The 15,012-nt window shown below is 55.6% G+C and overlaps 1 protein-coding gene across 3 annotated transcripts; it reads right to left on the bottom strand.

The window, feature by feature from the left end:
• Window positions 1-43: 43 nt before the first annotated feature.
• Window positions 44-14,983, bottom strand: LOC123646926 (transient receptor potential cation channel subfamily V member 6). 3 transcript variants are annotated; one of them, XM_045564111.1, is made up of 15 exons: window positions 14,626-14,983; window positions 7,084-7,181; window positions 6,815-6,937; window positions 6,304-6,441; window positions 5,922-6,020; window positions 5,600-5,775; window positions 4,943-5,089; window positions 4,640-4,852; window positions 4,276-4,362; window positions 4,100-4,176; window positions 3,691-3,856; window positions 3,313-3,379; window positions 2,691-2,959; window positions 1,185-1,291; window positions 44-845 (listed from the first exon to the last, which is right to left on the bottom strand). In XM_045564111.1, the coding sequence occupies exons 1-15, from the start codon at window positions 14,751-14,753 to the stop codon at window positions 563-565; spliced, it is 2,178 nt and encodes a 725-aa protein (XP_045420067.1). In that variant the 5' UTR covers window positions 14,754-14,983; the 3' UTR covers window positions 44-562. The 3 variants fall into 3 exon arrangements, with proteins under 3 accessions (XP_045420067.1, XP_045420068.1, XP_045420069.1); XM_045564112.1 differs by lacking the exon at window positions 14,626-14,983 and adding an exon at window positions 8,558-8,596; XM_045564113.1 differs by lacking the exons at window positions 7,084-7,181; window positions 14,626-14,983 and having other exon boundaries at window positions 6,304-6,436; window positions 6,815-6,905.
• Between the last annotated feature and the right edge of the window lie 29 nt (window positions 14,984-15,012).

Below are 15,012 nucleotides of genomic sequence, written 5' to 3'. Positions count from 1 at the left end.
GAGGGGCAGGGCGGGCAGGTGGCACAAAGAGATGCAGAAGGGGAGCGGCAGGGAGCAGGAAACGACTTTATTATTGGAAGGTGGAAGGTGGCAAGACTCTACCCTGCCGCACCCCACCCCTGCCGGTCTCCCCGCTCTGCACACCTTGCCACAAGCCCTGTGCCTACCCTGCACCTGTCTGGAGCAACCTGGGAAGGGCCCTTTCCCTTCCCACTTATGACACTGGGCTGGAGACCGGGTGCCCTGAGAGGGCCAGCCTGTCGTAAAGTGCTCTGACGTGCAGCGGTGCTGTCGGAAGTGGGTGCTGAACGGGCAGCCACAGGCCCCTTGCACAGCGGGGGTGTGGCGTACCCCCGGCCGGCTCCGTCTGTGCTGGAGCTGGAGGGGTGGTGCGGACCTGGAGCAGTTGTTCCCGACACGACACACATGCATCCCCTGGTGCTCTGGCGACTCTCCTTTCCCCCGTGGTTCCGGGAGATTAGACCTCTAGGTGGTTTTGGTTTTGTTTTCATGCTCCCAGAAAAATGAGAGCAACTTCCGGGAGGCCAAGCGGAGCCGGCCCTCAGATCTGGTATTCCCAGCCCTCCCAGTCCTCCAGGCCCCTGCTGATCAGCCCCCGCAGGTCCTTCCTCAGGGTCCCCTGCCGAAGCCGGTCCCAGTTGGCGCTGCTGCGGGAGGTACTTCGAGACACTGAGGGCGTAGGAAGGGACAGGTGGGAGCTGGAGGGGTGGCCCAGCTCTAGTTTTCCCACTGAGCCCTTGTCCAAGTCCTCGGAGTCCGGGTTGTGGAAGGCCTGGGCGTAGCGTAGGATCCGCTGCCGGTTCACGTCCTGCCTGTCTTCCACCCTGCAGAGTGCGGAGGACTTGAGAGGCAGCTGGGAATGCGAGAGCACCTCCAAGACCGAGGCTTGTCTATCTCCCGGCCCCACCACTGGTGGCCTTTTCCATTCTCTGTGGCCGGTGTGGGTGCTGGGGCCACTGGCCCTTGGCAGCCAGGCCTCAGGAAGCAGCAGCTCTGGTCCTCCAGCTCCGGGGACACTGTGAGGGGTCCAAGCTCCTAACGGGGCCCTTTCCTCACCAGCTCGGTCAGCAGGCGTGGGGCCCCCGGGAGCAGGAGGTGGTCCAAGCTGAGGGACACCACGCAGAGAACACTGCTCAGGGGACACCCAGCCCCACGACACTCACCGCAGGAACCAGCGGTCCCCCAGGCCATACTCGCGCCCGCAGATCCCAGAGCGCGGCCACAGGCAGCGAGGCAGCTTCCGCTCCAGCATCACCGTGGTGGCCACGACCTGCGTGGGGGGACAGAAGGGAAGTCAGACATGAGGCTGGGCACAGACGGAGAGATGAGAGCTGTAGACTGAGAAGAAGGCGGGGGGTGGAGGGGCGGCAGCTTAGCAACAGGAAACTCTGGAGCTCCTGGTTTCCCAGGGATGAGGAACAACACCCCTGATCTGGAAGGTGCCGTGAGCGTTGCCGATCCTCTTCTGTGGGAGAGAGTTGATGGGACTTGAGCCCCACGATTCTTCACCCAGTGACCAGACATCCATGGCAAAGCCTGGCAGGAAGCAGGCGGGGTGCAGGAGGGTGTGCAGGTGGGATGTGGGGGGATGCAGGTAGGATGCAGAAGGGATACAGAAATAAAGCTAACAGTGGCTAAAACCACATCCGGTAAATTCTGTTCCCTAATAAACAGCAGTATCAAGTCTTCTGGGGTGGGGTGCAGGAGGGTGTGCAGGTGGGATGTGGGGGGATGCAGGCAGGATGCAGAAGAGATACAAGTGAGATGCAGGAGGGTGTGCAGGTGGGATGTGGGGGGATGCAGGTAGGATGCAGAAGGGATACAGGTGGGGTGGAGGAGGGTGTGCAGGTGGGTTGTGGGGGGATGCAGGTAGGATGCAGAAGGGATATAGGTGGGATACAGGAGGCAGAGAGACCTGTTCCAAAGAGAACAGGGGCCAGAGCAAAGGAAATAAAAAGGAGTCTTAAGGGCTCTGGGATATTTTGTCCCTACAGACAATAAAGGCCTCTTATAAACATCCCACTTAGCATGTTAATATATATTCATGGAGAAAATATTTTCCCATTTAGTTAGCTTAGTTTTTCACTCCATTTTATACACAGCACAATTAAATGCCTTTCAGTTTGGGGGATTTCCATTTTTATTTTGCTGAAATTAATTTTTTGAGATAAATTCTTTTCTAAGTATATAATTTTTAATGAGGATTTGATTCATCTAATGGTTTTCTGTCTCCATCACAATGATCTGACTGAGGATAGCCTTAGCTGCAATAGGAAGTTTTTGTGGCATTATTTTTAACATGTCCAATTTTTCTGGGTCAAATTTTGCCAACTTAAATATTGCCAAGAAGACTTGATACTGCTGTTTATTAGGGAACAGAATTTACCGGATGTGGTTTTAGCCACTGTTAGCTTTATTTCTTGTTGATTATTTCAGAGAAGACTGAGGTTTTAACTGTTGAGGAAACTGTGAGTTCTTTCCAGCGATCCTAGTATCGTTGGTTGCATTGCTAATCCGATTCTTGTGTACACCTTGCGTGATTTTATATACTGTGCAACGACTGTGCAAACATACATCGGGTTCTAAATATCCTGCCTTTATCTGAGCCTGACCGGCTCCTTGGCAGGAAGGGCCTGGCTTGCACTGACCCCCCAGCCCCAGGGGCTCACCTGGGCCCTCCAGAGCTCGTCCCGCTCATGGGCCACCCGCCAGTGTGTGTCTCCCATCATGGCGATGAGGAGGTTGAGCATGAGCAGCGTGGCGATGATGGCGAAGGCAGCATAGGTGACACTGTACATGATGGGCAGATCCACGCTGTAGTTGGCAGGGCCGTCGATGATGGTGAGGAACAGCTCAAAGGTGCTGAACAGAGCCATGGGGTAATCGTAGAAGTGGCCCAGCTCTTCGGGGTCCTGGGTCTGGAAGATGACATAGAAGGCTGCTCCACCCAAGGGGGTGAGGGTTACCTTGGCAACCATATAGGTGACTTGCCCACACCCAGCTCACTCTGTCCATGTTGGTCCTGTGCCCTCATCTCCGGTATCACCACTGCAGCCCCCCAGTGCTCCACACTTTGGGTTTTATGGTTCACACTCCCGATCTCGAGAGCCGCCACTGCCTAACGCTCCCCATTTTCTCTCACCTCTGGGGCACGTCCCATCTGCAGACATCGTACGGCCTCCTCCAATCTCTGCCTCCTCTCCCTTCCCCAAGTTCGGCCAGAGGCATCTGTGCTCCCTAGGTCCCTCAACTTCTCACTCCCGTGGCCCCCATCCTGGACAGATGATTTACCTGAAGCAAAGCCCAGGATGACCACAGCCATCAGCCAGCAGAACCGCATCAGGTCACCAAAGATCATCTGGGGGGGAGGAGGCAGAGAACATCGTTCCCTGAGCAACTGCCCCCTCTGACCTCCAGTGAGTCTAACGTAGACAGGGGCGGCAAACTATGGCCCTCGGACCAACCCCACCTGCCCTGATTTGGTATGGCTCTTGAGCTAAGAATGGATTTTACATTTTTAAAGAATTGTTAAAAAAGAAGAAGATGATGAACAAGACCGTGTGCAGCTTGCAAAACCTAGAATGCCTACTATTTGGCCCTTTACAAAACTGTTTGCTGACCCCCTGCTCGGGGACCTTTGTCCAGGAAACTGGGGGGGAAGGCACTGACCTTCTGGATCATGATGGTGAAGGGGCCCAGCATCTGGAATCCTCGGGCAAAGTACATGACATTGCACCAGCCCAGCACCAGGGCCAGGGACATGGGCACCACCTCCCCGTCGGTGTTGGTGAGCCGCATCACCATGGTCACCAGCACCATGAAGGCGTAGGTGATGCTGGGGGAGAGCAGAGGGGGTGATGAGAGGAGGGCTGGATGATCCGGGGGACCCGATGGCGAGAGTGGAACTGGACAGCACCCGCACACTCAGAGTCAGTCCTCACACGCTCAACACACAGGGGCACACACGCACCGCTGGAGGGGCACATCTGGAGCTGAGGTTCCCCAGAGGTCAGGGGTCCAGGAAGTGGAGCTGGAGCCCTGGCGAGGGAAGGGCTAGGGCTGGGAGAAGGAGACTCACATGAGGACATGAAATGGCCCCCCGAGGATGGTATGTCCAAAGAAGCGAGTGACCCCCATCCTGAGGATGTCTGGAATCTGGAGAGAAGTCAGGGAGACGCAAAGGCACTCATAGACCAGAGCTCGAGCCGGATCCGGAGGCAGACAGTCTCACCCTGGGTCCCGGCCACACCTCACCTCCACCAGCAGGATGATCAGAGCCCCGATGACGGTCACCAGCTCCCCCACCAGCCGCATGTTATCCCTGGAGGTCACATAGGCTTCCTGAGGGAGGGGAGGGATGGTCAAAGCACGCAGGGCTCCCAGCACCCGCCCTGCACGTGCCGGGTTCCTGTGGCCACAGCCCATCAGAGCCTTTGCAACCTGTTAGGTTCGGCTGTTCTCAAAGGCTCCTCTCAGAGCTGTGGGTACTCGGAGTCCATACCCAGGATTTGACATCAGGGTGAGGGGAGAAACGTGGGTACGAGGACAGGGAAGCAATACCCATCTGAGAAAGAGCAGCGAGCCGAGCCCTGCCCATCCGCCACTCCCAGGGTGTCACCTGAAGCAGCTTCTGCTCCAGCAGGGTGTTGTCCCGGGAGCTGGTGCGGTTGCTGGTCCGGGCCTTGAGCGGGCGGTAGGCGCAGCACATGGTGAAGCAGACGATGTAGAGCAGGTAGACGGCCCCCAGCACGCAGAAGTACGGCCGCCCGTACCGCCGCCACTTGAGGCTCACCAGCTCCTTCACCGGCGTCTGGTCCAGGATCTGGCGAGCCTGCGGGGGGGCGGGGGGAGAGCACCGGGCTCAGGGGCCCTGAGGGGGCCACCCGCGCGCGTGCCCGGCCACAAGGACCCCTGCCCTTACCTCGCGCTTCTTGGTGGTGACAATGAGTTCCAGCAGGGACTGATCGTCCCCTGAGGAGTCGATCTCTGTGAGGTCGTAGAGGGTGGAGGTCAGCGGCCCGTATGTCCACTGGATGTGCTTCCGCTTCTGCATCAGGTGCTGGAACATCTGACGAGGGTGGGGAGGTCAGGAGCAGGGGCAAAGGGGACAGTCCCAGAGCGAGGGTGGGAGGTGATCCGGGAGGAGAGCACCCCGGGAGGGGGTGGGCGCGCTTCCCTCCTCCCATTTCGGGCAGAAGAACCCACAGTCATGCTGACGCCCTGACCCCCTCCCCCAGGCCTCCCTCCAGAGCTTGGGGAAGGGAGGTGGGGTAGACCTGAGGGCTCGGGAAAGGGAGGTGACAGGCTGGAGGGCGGCTGCCCTGGGGCGGAGAGGGCAGGGGGGCCTGGGCATCACAGGCAATCCCAGCGTGGGTCCCAGATCTGTAAGCCCCCCACGCCTCAGGGGAGAAAGGGAACAGGGGACAAGGGAGATAGGGGTTGAGAAGGACATCCCAATCTGAGGAGGGAATGGGCCCTCACTGTCCGGGGTGCGTGTTCACGTCTGTTTGCTCCCTGGACCAGCAGGGTAGGGTGAGGGTCACTGCAAAGGCATCGCAGGCATGGGGGCGTCCCTCACCACGGTGTTGCCCTCCACTCCGGCCAGCTTGAAGGGGGTGAGCCCCTGGTGGTTGGGCACAGCCTCCAGGGGCTGCAGGTGGTCTCCACGGCCATCGTAGGACAGCAGCAGGTTGTACATCTGGCAGGCAAAGTTTTTGTTGGGCTGGAGGATGAGGATGTGCAACACTGTGTTTCCTGGGGGAGGACACAGGGTGTCACGGGGCCACTGGCCTAGAGTCCCTGATATCCCCATCCACACCCGGGGTAGGCCTGGGGGCTGTCCCAGCCCCTCCTCTCACCCCCTGGCAGCAGCCAGCTCCCCTCCCCACCCCAGCTCTTACCCAGGGAGTCCTGGGCCCGGATGTCGGCTCCATGCTCAATGAGCAGCCGCACGATCTCCTCGCTGCCCACACAGGCGGCAAAAGACAAAGGGTGCTCCCCTGGGGACACAGAGGGATCCATGGCAGGAGAGCACAGCATGGCAGGATGGGATGGGCTGTGTCCCCCAAGTGCCTGCTTCCTCCTCCCCTACACCTCAGCCCGGGTCTTGGGGACACCTGGCAGAACCAGAGGATGGGCTGTGGGGAATTGGCCTCTGGCCTAATCGAGCCCTGGAAGGGCTGCCCGTCCCGGCTGCTGGGCAGACAGAGCCGAGGGCAGGGCCCCCGTCTGTCCTTGGTCACCTCTCTGCCCGCCTGTCCTCCCAGCCCGCCCTGCTCTCACCGAAGTAGATGAGGTTCCGGGGACTGTGGTGGAAGGCGGCACCCGTAGCTCTGGCAGAGACGCTGGCCCCGTGGGCCAGCAGGGCTCGCACCAGGTTCACGTTCTGGTTCACGACAGCGATGTGCAGTGCAGTCTGACCTGGCCCAGAGGCAGTTGTCAGTCACGGGACTGTCCCCAGGATCCTGCAGCCATCCCTCCTATGACCACCCATGGTCTTCCTCTCTGGAGGGGCAGCCTGGAATTTAGGGCAGGAGCCCGGGGTGCTCAGGGTTCCCAGGGGACTCAGTGACTCCCTGTCTCTTTCCCTCCTCCAGGCCGCTGGCATTTCAGGGTCAGGCGTCCGTATGATTCTGCCATCAGGATTGACAAGGAGGATGGGAGACAGGGAAGGGAATAAAGACCAGGGAGGCGCAGATCCCCTCTTTGGCTTCCCCAAGTATCCAGCACAGAGGCTGATGAATTGTCTAGCGGGCCCCTCCTGCTGTCCACGGCGGGCCCCTGGGCCCCTCACCCTCATAGAGTTCTGACGTCATGGGCTCAAAGACCAGCTCGGGGGCAGCCTCCATCAGCAGGATGGCAGCCTCCAGGTTGTCATAGAGGGCTGCCACGTGCAGCGCCGTCTCCCCCATGGCTCCTGTCATTGACAGAGAGAAGGATCACACGGGAGGGGAATGGGGACCATGCAGAGTCAGGTGCCCACAGCACAAGGTCCCAGGCTCTCCTGGGCAGGCCTGGCGTCGGGCTGGCCCAGGACGTTGGTGCTGGGGGCCTGCTCCCTACCTCTCTGGTGCACCTCACAGGCCTTATATTTGAGCAGCTTGTTCAGAGCCTGAACGTCATTCTCTTTGGCAGCTAGAAGCAAAGGAGACTCCCAGATCCTACAAGGGAAAGGGGTAGAGAAGGCAGCAGTGGTGAGCGTGCCCAGTTGTGGAGCGGGGGCCCTGGCTTGGCTCCATTCTACACGGATGTGTGTACCCAGCAGTGAACTCCAAGGTGCTCGATCAAGGCAGTCCGGCCCACGAAGTGCAAAGGCTGCCCGATGCCTTTTCAGGCAGTTGGTCAGTTAACACAAACCTACTTTTTGCCCATTTAGCTTGTGCGGGACTGTTTCCTATCCCCTGGGGTGCTGGGACCAGAATGTATGGTGTGTGGATGAATTCTCCGTGCATTCCAGGCAAAGAGAAGAGTTTTACTTAAACACATATTCACCTCCTGACAGGTTGACCCCTGGAGTGGCCCTGTTTTAGCCTCACCAGGTGCCCTGAGATTGCCCTGCGGGATAAGCCTTGTTTGGCCTAGACCAGGGGTGCAGGGAGGTCCTCTCTGCTATTTGTGGAGGACGTTGACATGCAGAGGCCAGGGGGTGTCCTCCCGCGGCCTGTGCTCTGCCGACCCAACCTCAGCAAACTCTCCATCTTGGCACTTTTGTCTCTGCAGTAGCATCTCCAGGGCTCAACCCGAAAGCAACAGTGGCCCATGAGAACAAGCCTGGCTCCAGGCTTCCCTTTCTCCCGGGCGCTCATTCAATCATTCATTCACTGATTATCTCTCCCGCTCTCTCTCTCTCTCTCTCTTTCTCTCTCCCCCTCTCACTTTTTCACCTCCACAGTCTTCCTTCACAAAGTGGACCCCAGAGCATCAGCATCACATGGGCTCTTAGAAGAAATGTAAACTCCCAGGCCCACCCTTCAACCTACTAAACCAAAATCTGCATTTTAAGAAGATTTCCCAGCTGATTCTTGTGCATGTTAAAGTTTGAGAAGCACTGCTCAAGTACGTGAGTGTGGTCCCTGCATATGAAAACCTGTGGCCGTACGTCAGAGGTGGATCTCCATGTGAGACAGCCCACATTAAAGTTCGGGAAGCGATGTTCTCCATCATTCCCAGACCAGCTATCTATAGGGCCTCGGGTGCCACTTCATTTTGCCTGTTAGCACCTATGGAGACATAAACTGTGGCCAATAATGATAGAGACAGAGAAACAAGAGGATCCAATTTACAGGATTCATTTATTGAATTTCACATGGACCTGCCTAAATATTCCCATTCTGCCCTCCGACCCTTCTCGGGTTTACCCAATTTGGATTCATGGATCCCTTTTTTCGTTCTGGTCCCTAAGTTAGATTATTGTCTCTCCTGACTTATTTTCCACTTCTCACTTATTTTAGGTAAAATCATTCTCTGACTCCCCAGACCATGTCTCTAGTCTTATTCCTACAATGAACTAAAAATCTTTTTTAAACTCAAAACTTACCCCAACTAAGACACATGGGTCGCTTTGGTTCAATTTTCTCTCTCGGCCTGGAGCCATTTGGCCTTTCTATGGGAATGAATGAAATAAGCCGATTTACCCATAGATGCCCAATTATGTGACCTACCAAAAGACACAGACAGGAGCTCACATCCTGAAGTTCTGGCAGCCGCAAGAAATCTACTCCAGAGCTGGGGTGGGGGAACCATCAGAGAGGAGCCATGTGCCCACACACCTCCCAGCTCTTCCCTGCATGTCACACGGGCAGCCACCAGACCCTGTCAACTCAGCATCTAAAGCTCTCTCTCCATCCAGTCCCCACCTCCTTGCTCCTACTAACCTTCACCAATTCGTGTCCTCACTCTCCAGCCCAAGATTAGCAAAATCTCCTAACCAGTTTCCCTGTACCCTGTCTACCCCCAATCCATCCTTCTCAATGCTGCCGAGACAATCTTTCTAAGTGGCAAATGCAGTCACAGCTTACAAAAGTCTGATGGGGCCCTAAACTCCCAAGGAGAAGGAACAGAGAGGCCCTTACAGTCTTTGTGCAATGACTTTTCCACCCTCTGCTCCTCCCACCCACTCCTTACACCTGGCATTTTGGTCTCACCACGTGCGTCAGCACTGCGGAGCACACTCTTCTCCCTGTGCCTGTACCCACAGGGTCCTCCCTCTGAGAAGCCAGCTCCCCCAGCCCACGCATTGTTCATTGTACCCAGGGATATGCCTGGCTAGAGCAGGTGCTCACTGACACCCTCTGTGGAAGGAAGGAATGGGCAGCAATGCCAAGGGGTGGTTTGGCTTCACTGCCCTCGCTCCTATCTCCATCAGCCACCCCTGAAGCCAACCTGCAGCAACGATATAATCTAAGTGAAAAGCAGAGTGCTTGGTGTGCAAATACAGCTGCAAAACAAGCTTTCTACACCCCTCCACGACCACCCCCAACAATTTGCCCACACTTCTCCGCAAATATCCTGGAGCCAGCACTGGAACGGGGGAAACAAAGACAGCTTCCCCCCCACACCACACACACACCCTCTCCAGGAAGTTCTTCACTCTCCCCTCTGGCCTTGCTTTTATTTTGGCATCTTTCACTGTGTGCTGTAATCAGTTCCTGTCTCTTCCTCTACACGGAGGGCAGAGGCCAGCGCTTACTCATCTCTGTACCTCTTCCCTGCCCTCCTCCCATTAGCTTCCAGTTTTGTGCCCCATTTTGACCACCTGTATGAAAAGTTAATGGAAAATCTGGAAACAAATCCAAGGGGAGTGCCTTATCTGAGTCCAGAGTATTTGGAGCTCCCTGCCATCTAAGAGATGAGTGGTGGTGCAGTCAATGGCAGGTCCAAAGAGTTCCCCTTAGTCCCTGTACAGCTCTGAAGCCCATAAATGTCCCCCATAAGTCCCCATTCTCTCTCTATAGTCCTTTTCTAGCCTCTGCTGACACCTTAGTGGGCCTGGGGAGGATGAGAAGCTATCTTCAGATCTAGGGTTGACAGATTTACCAAATAAAAGTACAGGATGCTCAGTTAAACTTGAATTATAGACACAGAACTATTTTTTAGTGTCACTAAAGTATGTCTGTCCCATGCAATATTTGGACATCTTTATACTAACAACTTATTATTTATCCGAAATTCAGTTGAACTGGGTGTCCTGTATTTTACCTGGCAACCTACTCAGACCACAGCCTGGGTGAAAAATTAGCTTATGACTCAACCCAGCAAGGTTTGTAGAGAACTGGCCTTCTCTGGTTGCAAACTCCAGAATCCAGCACCAAGCAGGGCAGGTGGGTGTGTGGTTGGGTTCCCAGGATTTGAGGCAGAGCCATTACTTGCAGTAACATAGGACAGCCACAAGGGGACAGCAGAGAAAGCCCCAGCTCACTTCTTGGCAGCAAGGCAGACTCCAAAACACCTGGCTATCCTTGGGCCCCGCACAGCGGGTGCACAGAGCGGACTTAGCCCAAGATTCTTGTGCTTGGGGCACAGGGACTTCCTGGATGGCCCACCACCAGAGTTTAGATAACAGCCAGAGAGAAACGGGCAGGGACACTGCTAAACACCCTGCACAGGACAGCCCCCACCCCCACCCCGCCACAAACAGTTATCCTGCCCAAAATGTCAATGGTGCCAAGGAGGAGAAACACTGATTCAGAGGTGCAATTATTCACAATCCGTTTTAGAAACAATATTTTTCACGCTAAAAAGACTTAGAAATTCCTGATACATAAAAAATGCTTTTTTACGGATCATTAAGTACTCAAGTAAAGGAGAAACAAAAGGTGAAGCCTTTTAAACTCCCACTGATTAAGAAGCAAAAAGAAATTATAGAGCAAATCTGAAATTATAATAATATGAAAGGCATTTTCAGGTTCTTGTATGTTTTGTGTTACTGGGCAATTAATTATAAAATTGAACAGTCAGTTCAATATTAGACTGGTAGAAACCCAACTGTCGGGTTCCTGGCACAAAAACTATCATACTTTTTTGTTGAGCAAACAAATCAATAATCTGCCCCTTAGAGCCACCTCTGGGCTACCAAGTGGGGATCCCCGCCTTCCCCTCTCCCTGTCGCCCTCTGCCCCACACCCCTGCTGCTCCCCGTCCTCCTGGACCTGAACACCATGTGTGGGTAAGTCAGGTTTTGTTTTTAGTTGCTGAAAAACAAGGCAGGATCAAGACAGTCTTGAGAAAATTCAGATCAGAATTTTAGAGCTAGGACGTCCTCAGAAATCAAGTCTCATCTGTTCATATATCAGATGGAGAAAGAAGCCTGGAGTCCTGAAGTGACTTGTCCAAGCAAGTCACAGGCAGAGCCCGACGAGTGCCCATTTTGTCACTTCTCTGTCTCTATTCTCTGTGTTTGTTAGGGTTGGAGGAAAGAGAAGGCACAGGGGACTGTGGGACATGCATGGGGCTCACTGGTTTCTCCACAGACACCCTCTCAGACTGTGAGTGTGCCCTCGGGGCGGGGGTGGCATGGCACAAGCCCTGCTTGCAGACGCATTCTGGGTGGGTACATTTCTGTTGGGAGAGTGTTCACAGCCTCTCTAACTCCCGACTTTTCCGTGTCAAAGCAGCATCTCACTTATTAGCACTTTTGCTCTTTATGACCTTTGAACATGGGCTGAGTAATTCTCCCACGTTTCAGAAAAGGAAACTGAGGCAGCATGGACAAATTATTGCCAGAAGATCACACAGAGTTAAAGGCAGACTACTTGGCCAAGAATCTAGCCCCAGGCTCTTACCACTAAATTATGTGGTTCTTCTAGTTTTATGGCTCCTCCTGCTGCTTCTTGGGGGGTGGGGGGCAGGCCCCAGTAGCAGCCACAGATGAAGGAAAGAGCAGTCATGTGTGGGGAGGAGGCATACACCTGGCGCTTGTGAGCCACCTCCCTCCAGCGCAGGTTCCTGGCAGTGGGATAAAGAAGGCAAAGCCCTGGGGAAAGTGGCTATTTAGAGACTTGGGAGCCAGGCCACCTTCCTAACCGCCGGGACTCCTTTTATGCACGTAAGTAGACGTGTGTGTATGTGTTTGCAAGACAGGAGTGCGCAATATGCGGCAGAGTCCCTGGGCTAACTTTTCACAGACGCTTCAATTCACATACATTCACACAGGTCTCCGTCTGACCACAGGAAACCCTGCGGTGTGCACTGCCTGCCCTCCACACCCTCGTGGGGCGACAAAGCCCCAGCCTGGGGGGAGGGCAGCCTCTGTGACGCTGCCCAGCACACCCACAGCAGCCACCGACACCACGGCTTCCTCCTCTCTGCTCCCAGAACACGTGCTTAGACCCTTCATGACATTCACCAAGCTCACCTTAACCCAAGCGTTTGCCGATTGGCAAATTTTGCTTATTGGAACGTGAGCTTCTTGAGAGCAGGGAATGTGTCACATTTATTTTCTGCAAACCTGGTGCAGCCTTATGCTTAATAAATGTTTAATGCCTTTAATATCAGGAAATGAGAAAATCTAAGCCCAAGGGACAGCTGATCTGGAGAAATGGGAGAAAGCTGAGAGCTCAGCTTAGATCCTGACAATGTGGATTTAAGGAGAGTCGGCTGCATGTTAAGACCCAAGAAAAGTCTACCATAGACAGAGGTGTGTTGGGTTTCCAACCATCCTGGAGAAACCTTAAGGCCTTCCCTTCTCACTGGGCCATCCTCTTCCTCGGGGAAACCTGCCTGACTCCACTCCAAATCCCTGAGTCCCTCTTGCTTTGGGACTATAGGAGATAAGGCAGATGGTGGCAGCAGCTAGTCCAGGCCAGTTGTCAGTCCCTCACCTGCTCCTCGCTCCCATCAGCCCCCTCCCCTGTCCCCACTGTTCCTAATTCCACAGCCATCCTGTGTTTAACTAGCTGCCCCCATGTCTCCGCTTTGTCTGGCTGACTGCACAGACTAGGGAACTCCTGGCCAGGCAGTTTCAGTGTCCTTCTGGGAAGGGCCAGCCCAGTGGGGAGTCAATACTCCCGATACTCCGGGCACCAGGTGTCCAAGAAGAAGAGGGCCAAGAAACTGTGGGAGCAGATGGGGAGATCAGGGAATGAGGGGGATCCCCACAAATGGTGGCATTAGGCCCTCCTAGCCCAAGGCTACAGAGGAGGCTTCTCCCCAGATGGTCTTAAGAAGTTGTTGGGCAGACAAGATGCGTGGAAGTAGCCCATCCTCACCCAGGCTGCACCTCCTGCCAGGGCCTCCGCTCTGTCCTCCCCTGACATCGGCACACAAGGCACCCTCAGTATCCCTTCCATCCCCTGGGCCTGTCTGTGCTCTGGGCCTGGCTCCCCCGGCCCCGGGGTCCTAAGAGTGGGAGAAGGATGAGCGGAGCCAGTGACACCTGTTCTCTAACAACAATGCCGTTCTGTTGCCCCTGTTGTCCCAACACGTCACCAGCCAAACATGTGCCCCAGTCCCCGCTCTCCCAGGTGGGTGGCTGGTGTGAGAGACAGGAAGCCACAGCTCACAGAAGGAGCACGTCCCCAGCCCCAGTCCTTGAACAAAAGAAAACTCAAGGGCCCCAGGCAGCCTCCTGGTCAGGACAAGACAGGCCTCTGTTTTTGGAGATGGAGAAAAACTCTAAGACACAAAAACCTCAGGCTTTCCTCTAGGAAGAGACGTAGCATCTGCCTCCTTGGGGGCCCAGGGACAGCCCCGGCTCGCAGGACTTCCTTCTAGCATGCCACCAACTGGGCAGAAAAATCCAGTAGAGACCTTGAGGAAGAGACTACGCACAGGGTAGCACCAGGTTCTCCGGATTTCCCCTCCGCTCCTGCTCCTGACCCTAACATGCCACCAGTGGAGGAAGTGCCAATGAGTTTAGGGAAGTTTGGGGGGGCTGGGAGCAAGTGAGATCTCCTTAGGGCTCGAACTCGAGGGCCTCTCAAGTCCCCCAACCTGAAGGACAGAGTGGGTAACAGTGGCCCTAAGCACACCTGGTATTTTGGCAGGTCACCCGCGTCCCTGCCCCCCAGAGAGCTTTCCTGGTCTTTCTTCCTAGGCACCCCGTGCCTGGCTACAGCAGGGCCTTCCCCGATGTCTGATAAGATAAATGCATAGAAATGGTAACTATTTTTCCCCTTTTGTCTTATTTTGTGGTTACTAGTGTCTGCAGTTCTCTCTCGCTTCATTCATTCAATCGTTCATTCATTCCCACATGTATATACGGTGTGTTTCTGCCAGAGAGACTCTTCCAGAGGCCGGGAGTAGAGACGTATGAGGCATTGTCCTGGCCTGCCAGCACCTCTTGGGTGCAGGGACTGCAATGCCAGACCCCTGCAAGGCCCAGCGAGCTGCTCACAAGAGGCTGGACTGAACTGGATGGGAGAGATAGTGAGCACCTGTGTCCGTCCGGCCCCCTCCTCCCCCGCACGGCATCCTGGGGCCCTAGCACCGCAGGCCAGGGCTCTTGAAACCTCTTGAGACAAAATGCTGCCAAGGAGCCAGTCCAGGCCTGGGAGCAGGGTTTGTGCAGCCAAACAAAGAAGTGGCAAACAAAGACCAAAGATGGAGGTGCGAAGGGTGAGGGGCGGCACTGCGGCCTGGGGAAGGGGCAGACGGAGAGGGGCTTACCTCTTCTGCTGCAGCAGGTTCTGCTCATCTCGGCTCTGAGCCCAGGACTCCCGTCTCTGGAACCATCTGCAGAACTTGCTCCACAGGCAGAGAATTAGCCCCTTCTCCTTGGGCAGTGGCAACCCCATGGGGTGTAGGGCCGGTTCCTTGGGGGGCGGAGGCTGAGGCCAGACCCTGACTGGACTCAGCCTCGGGGCCACATTGGCCCCCCCAAGGGCCGGCCTGTCCTCTCTCTGTAGAGGTCCCGTTTCCTACCTCCGGGGTGAGCTCCCCGGGGAGTCTCCCTGTGGCCTTGGCTGCCCCAGCCAGTCTGGAGAGGACTCCGAGTTTGTTACACTTGGCAGAGGCAGCCCGGACTGTGGAGCTGCAGCTGGGAGTGAGCAGGAG

Source organism: Lemur catta, chromosome 11 (assembly GCF_020740605.2).
Source record: "Lemur catta isolate mLemCat1 chromosome 11, mLemCat1.pri, whole genome shotgun sequence".
NCBI lineage: Eukaryota > Metazoa > Chordata > Mammalia > Primates > Lemuridae > Lemur > Lemur catta.
Note: the sequence above shows the minus strand (reverse complement) of the source record. Positions and strands in the feature narration are given on the sequence as shown.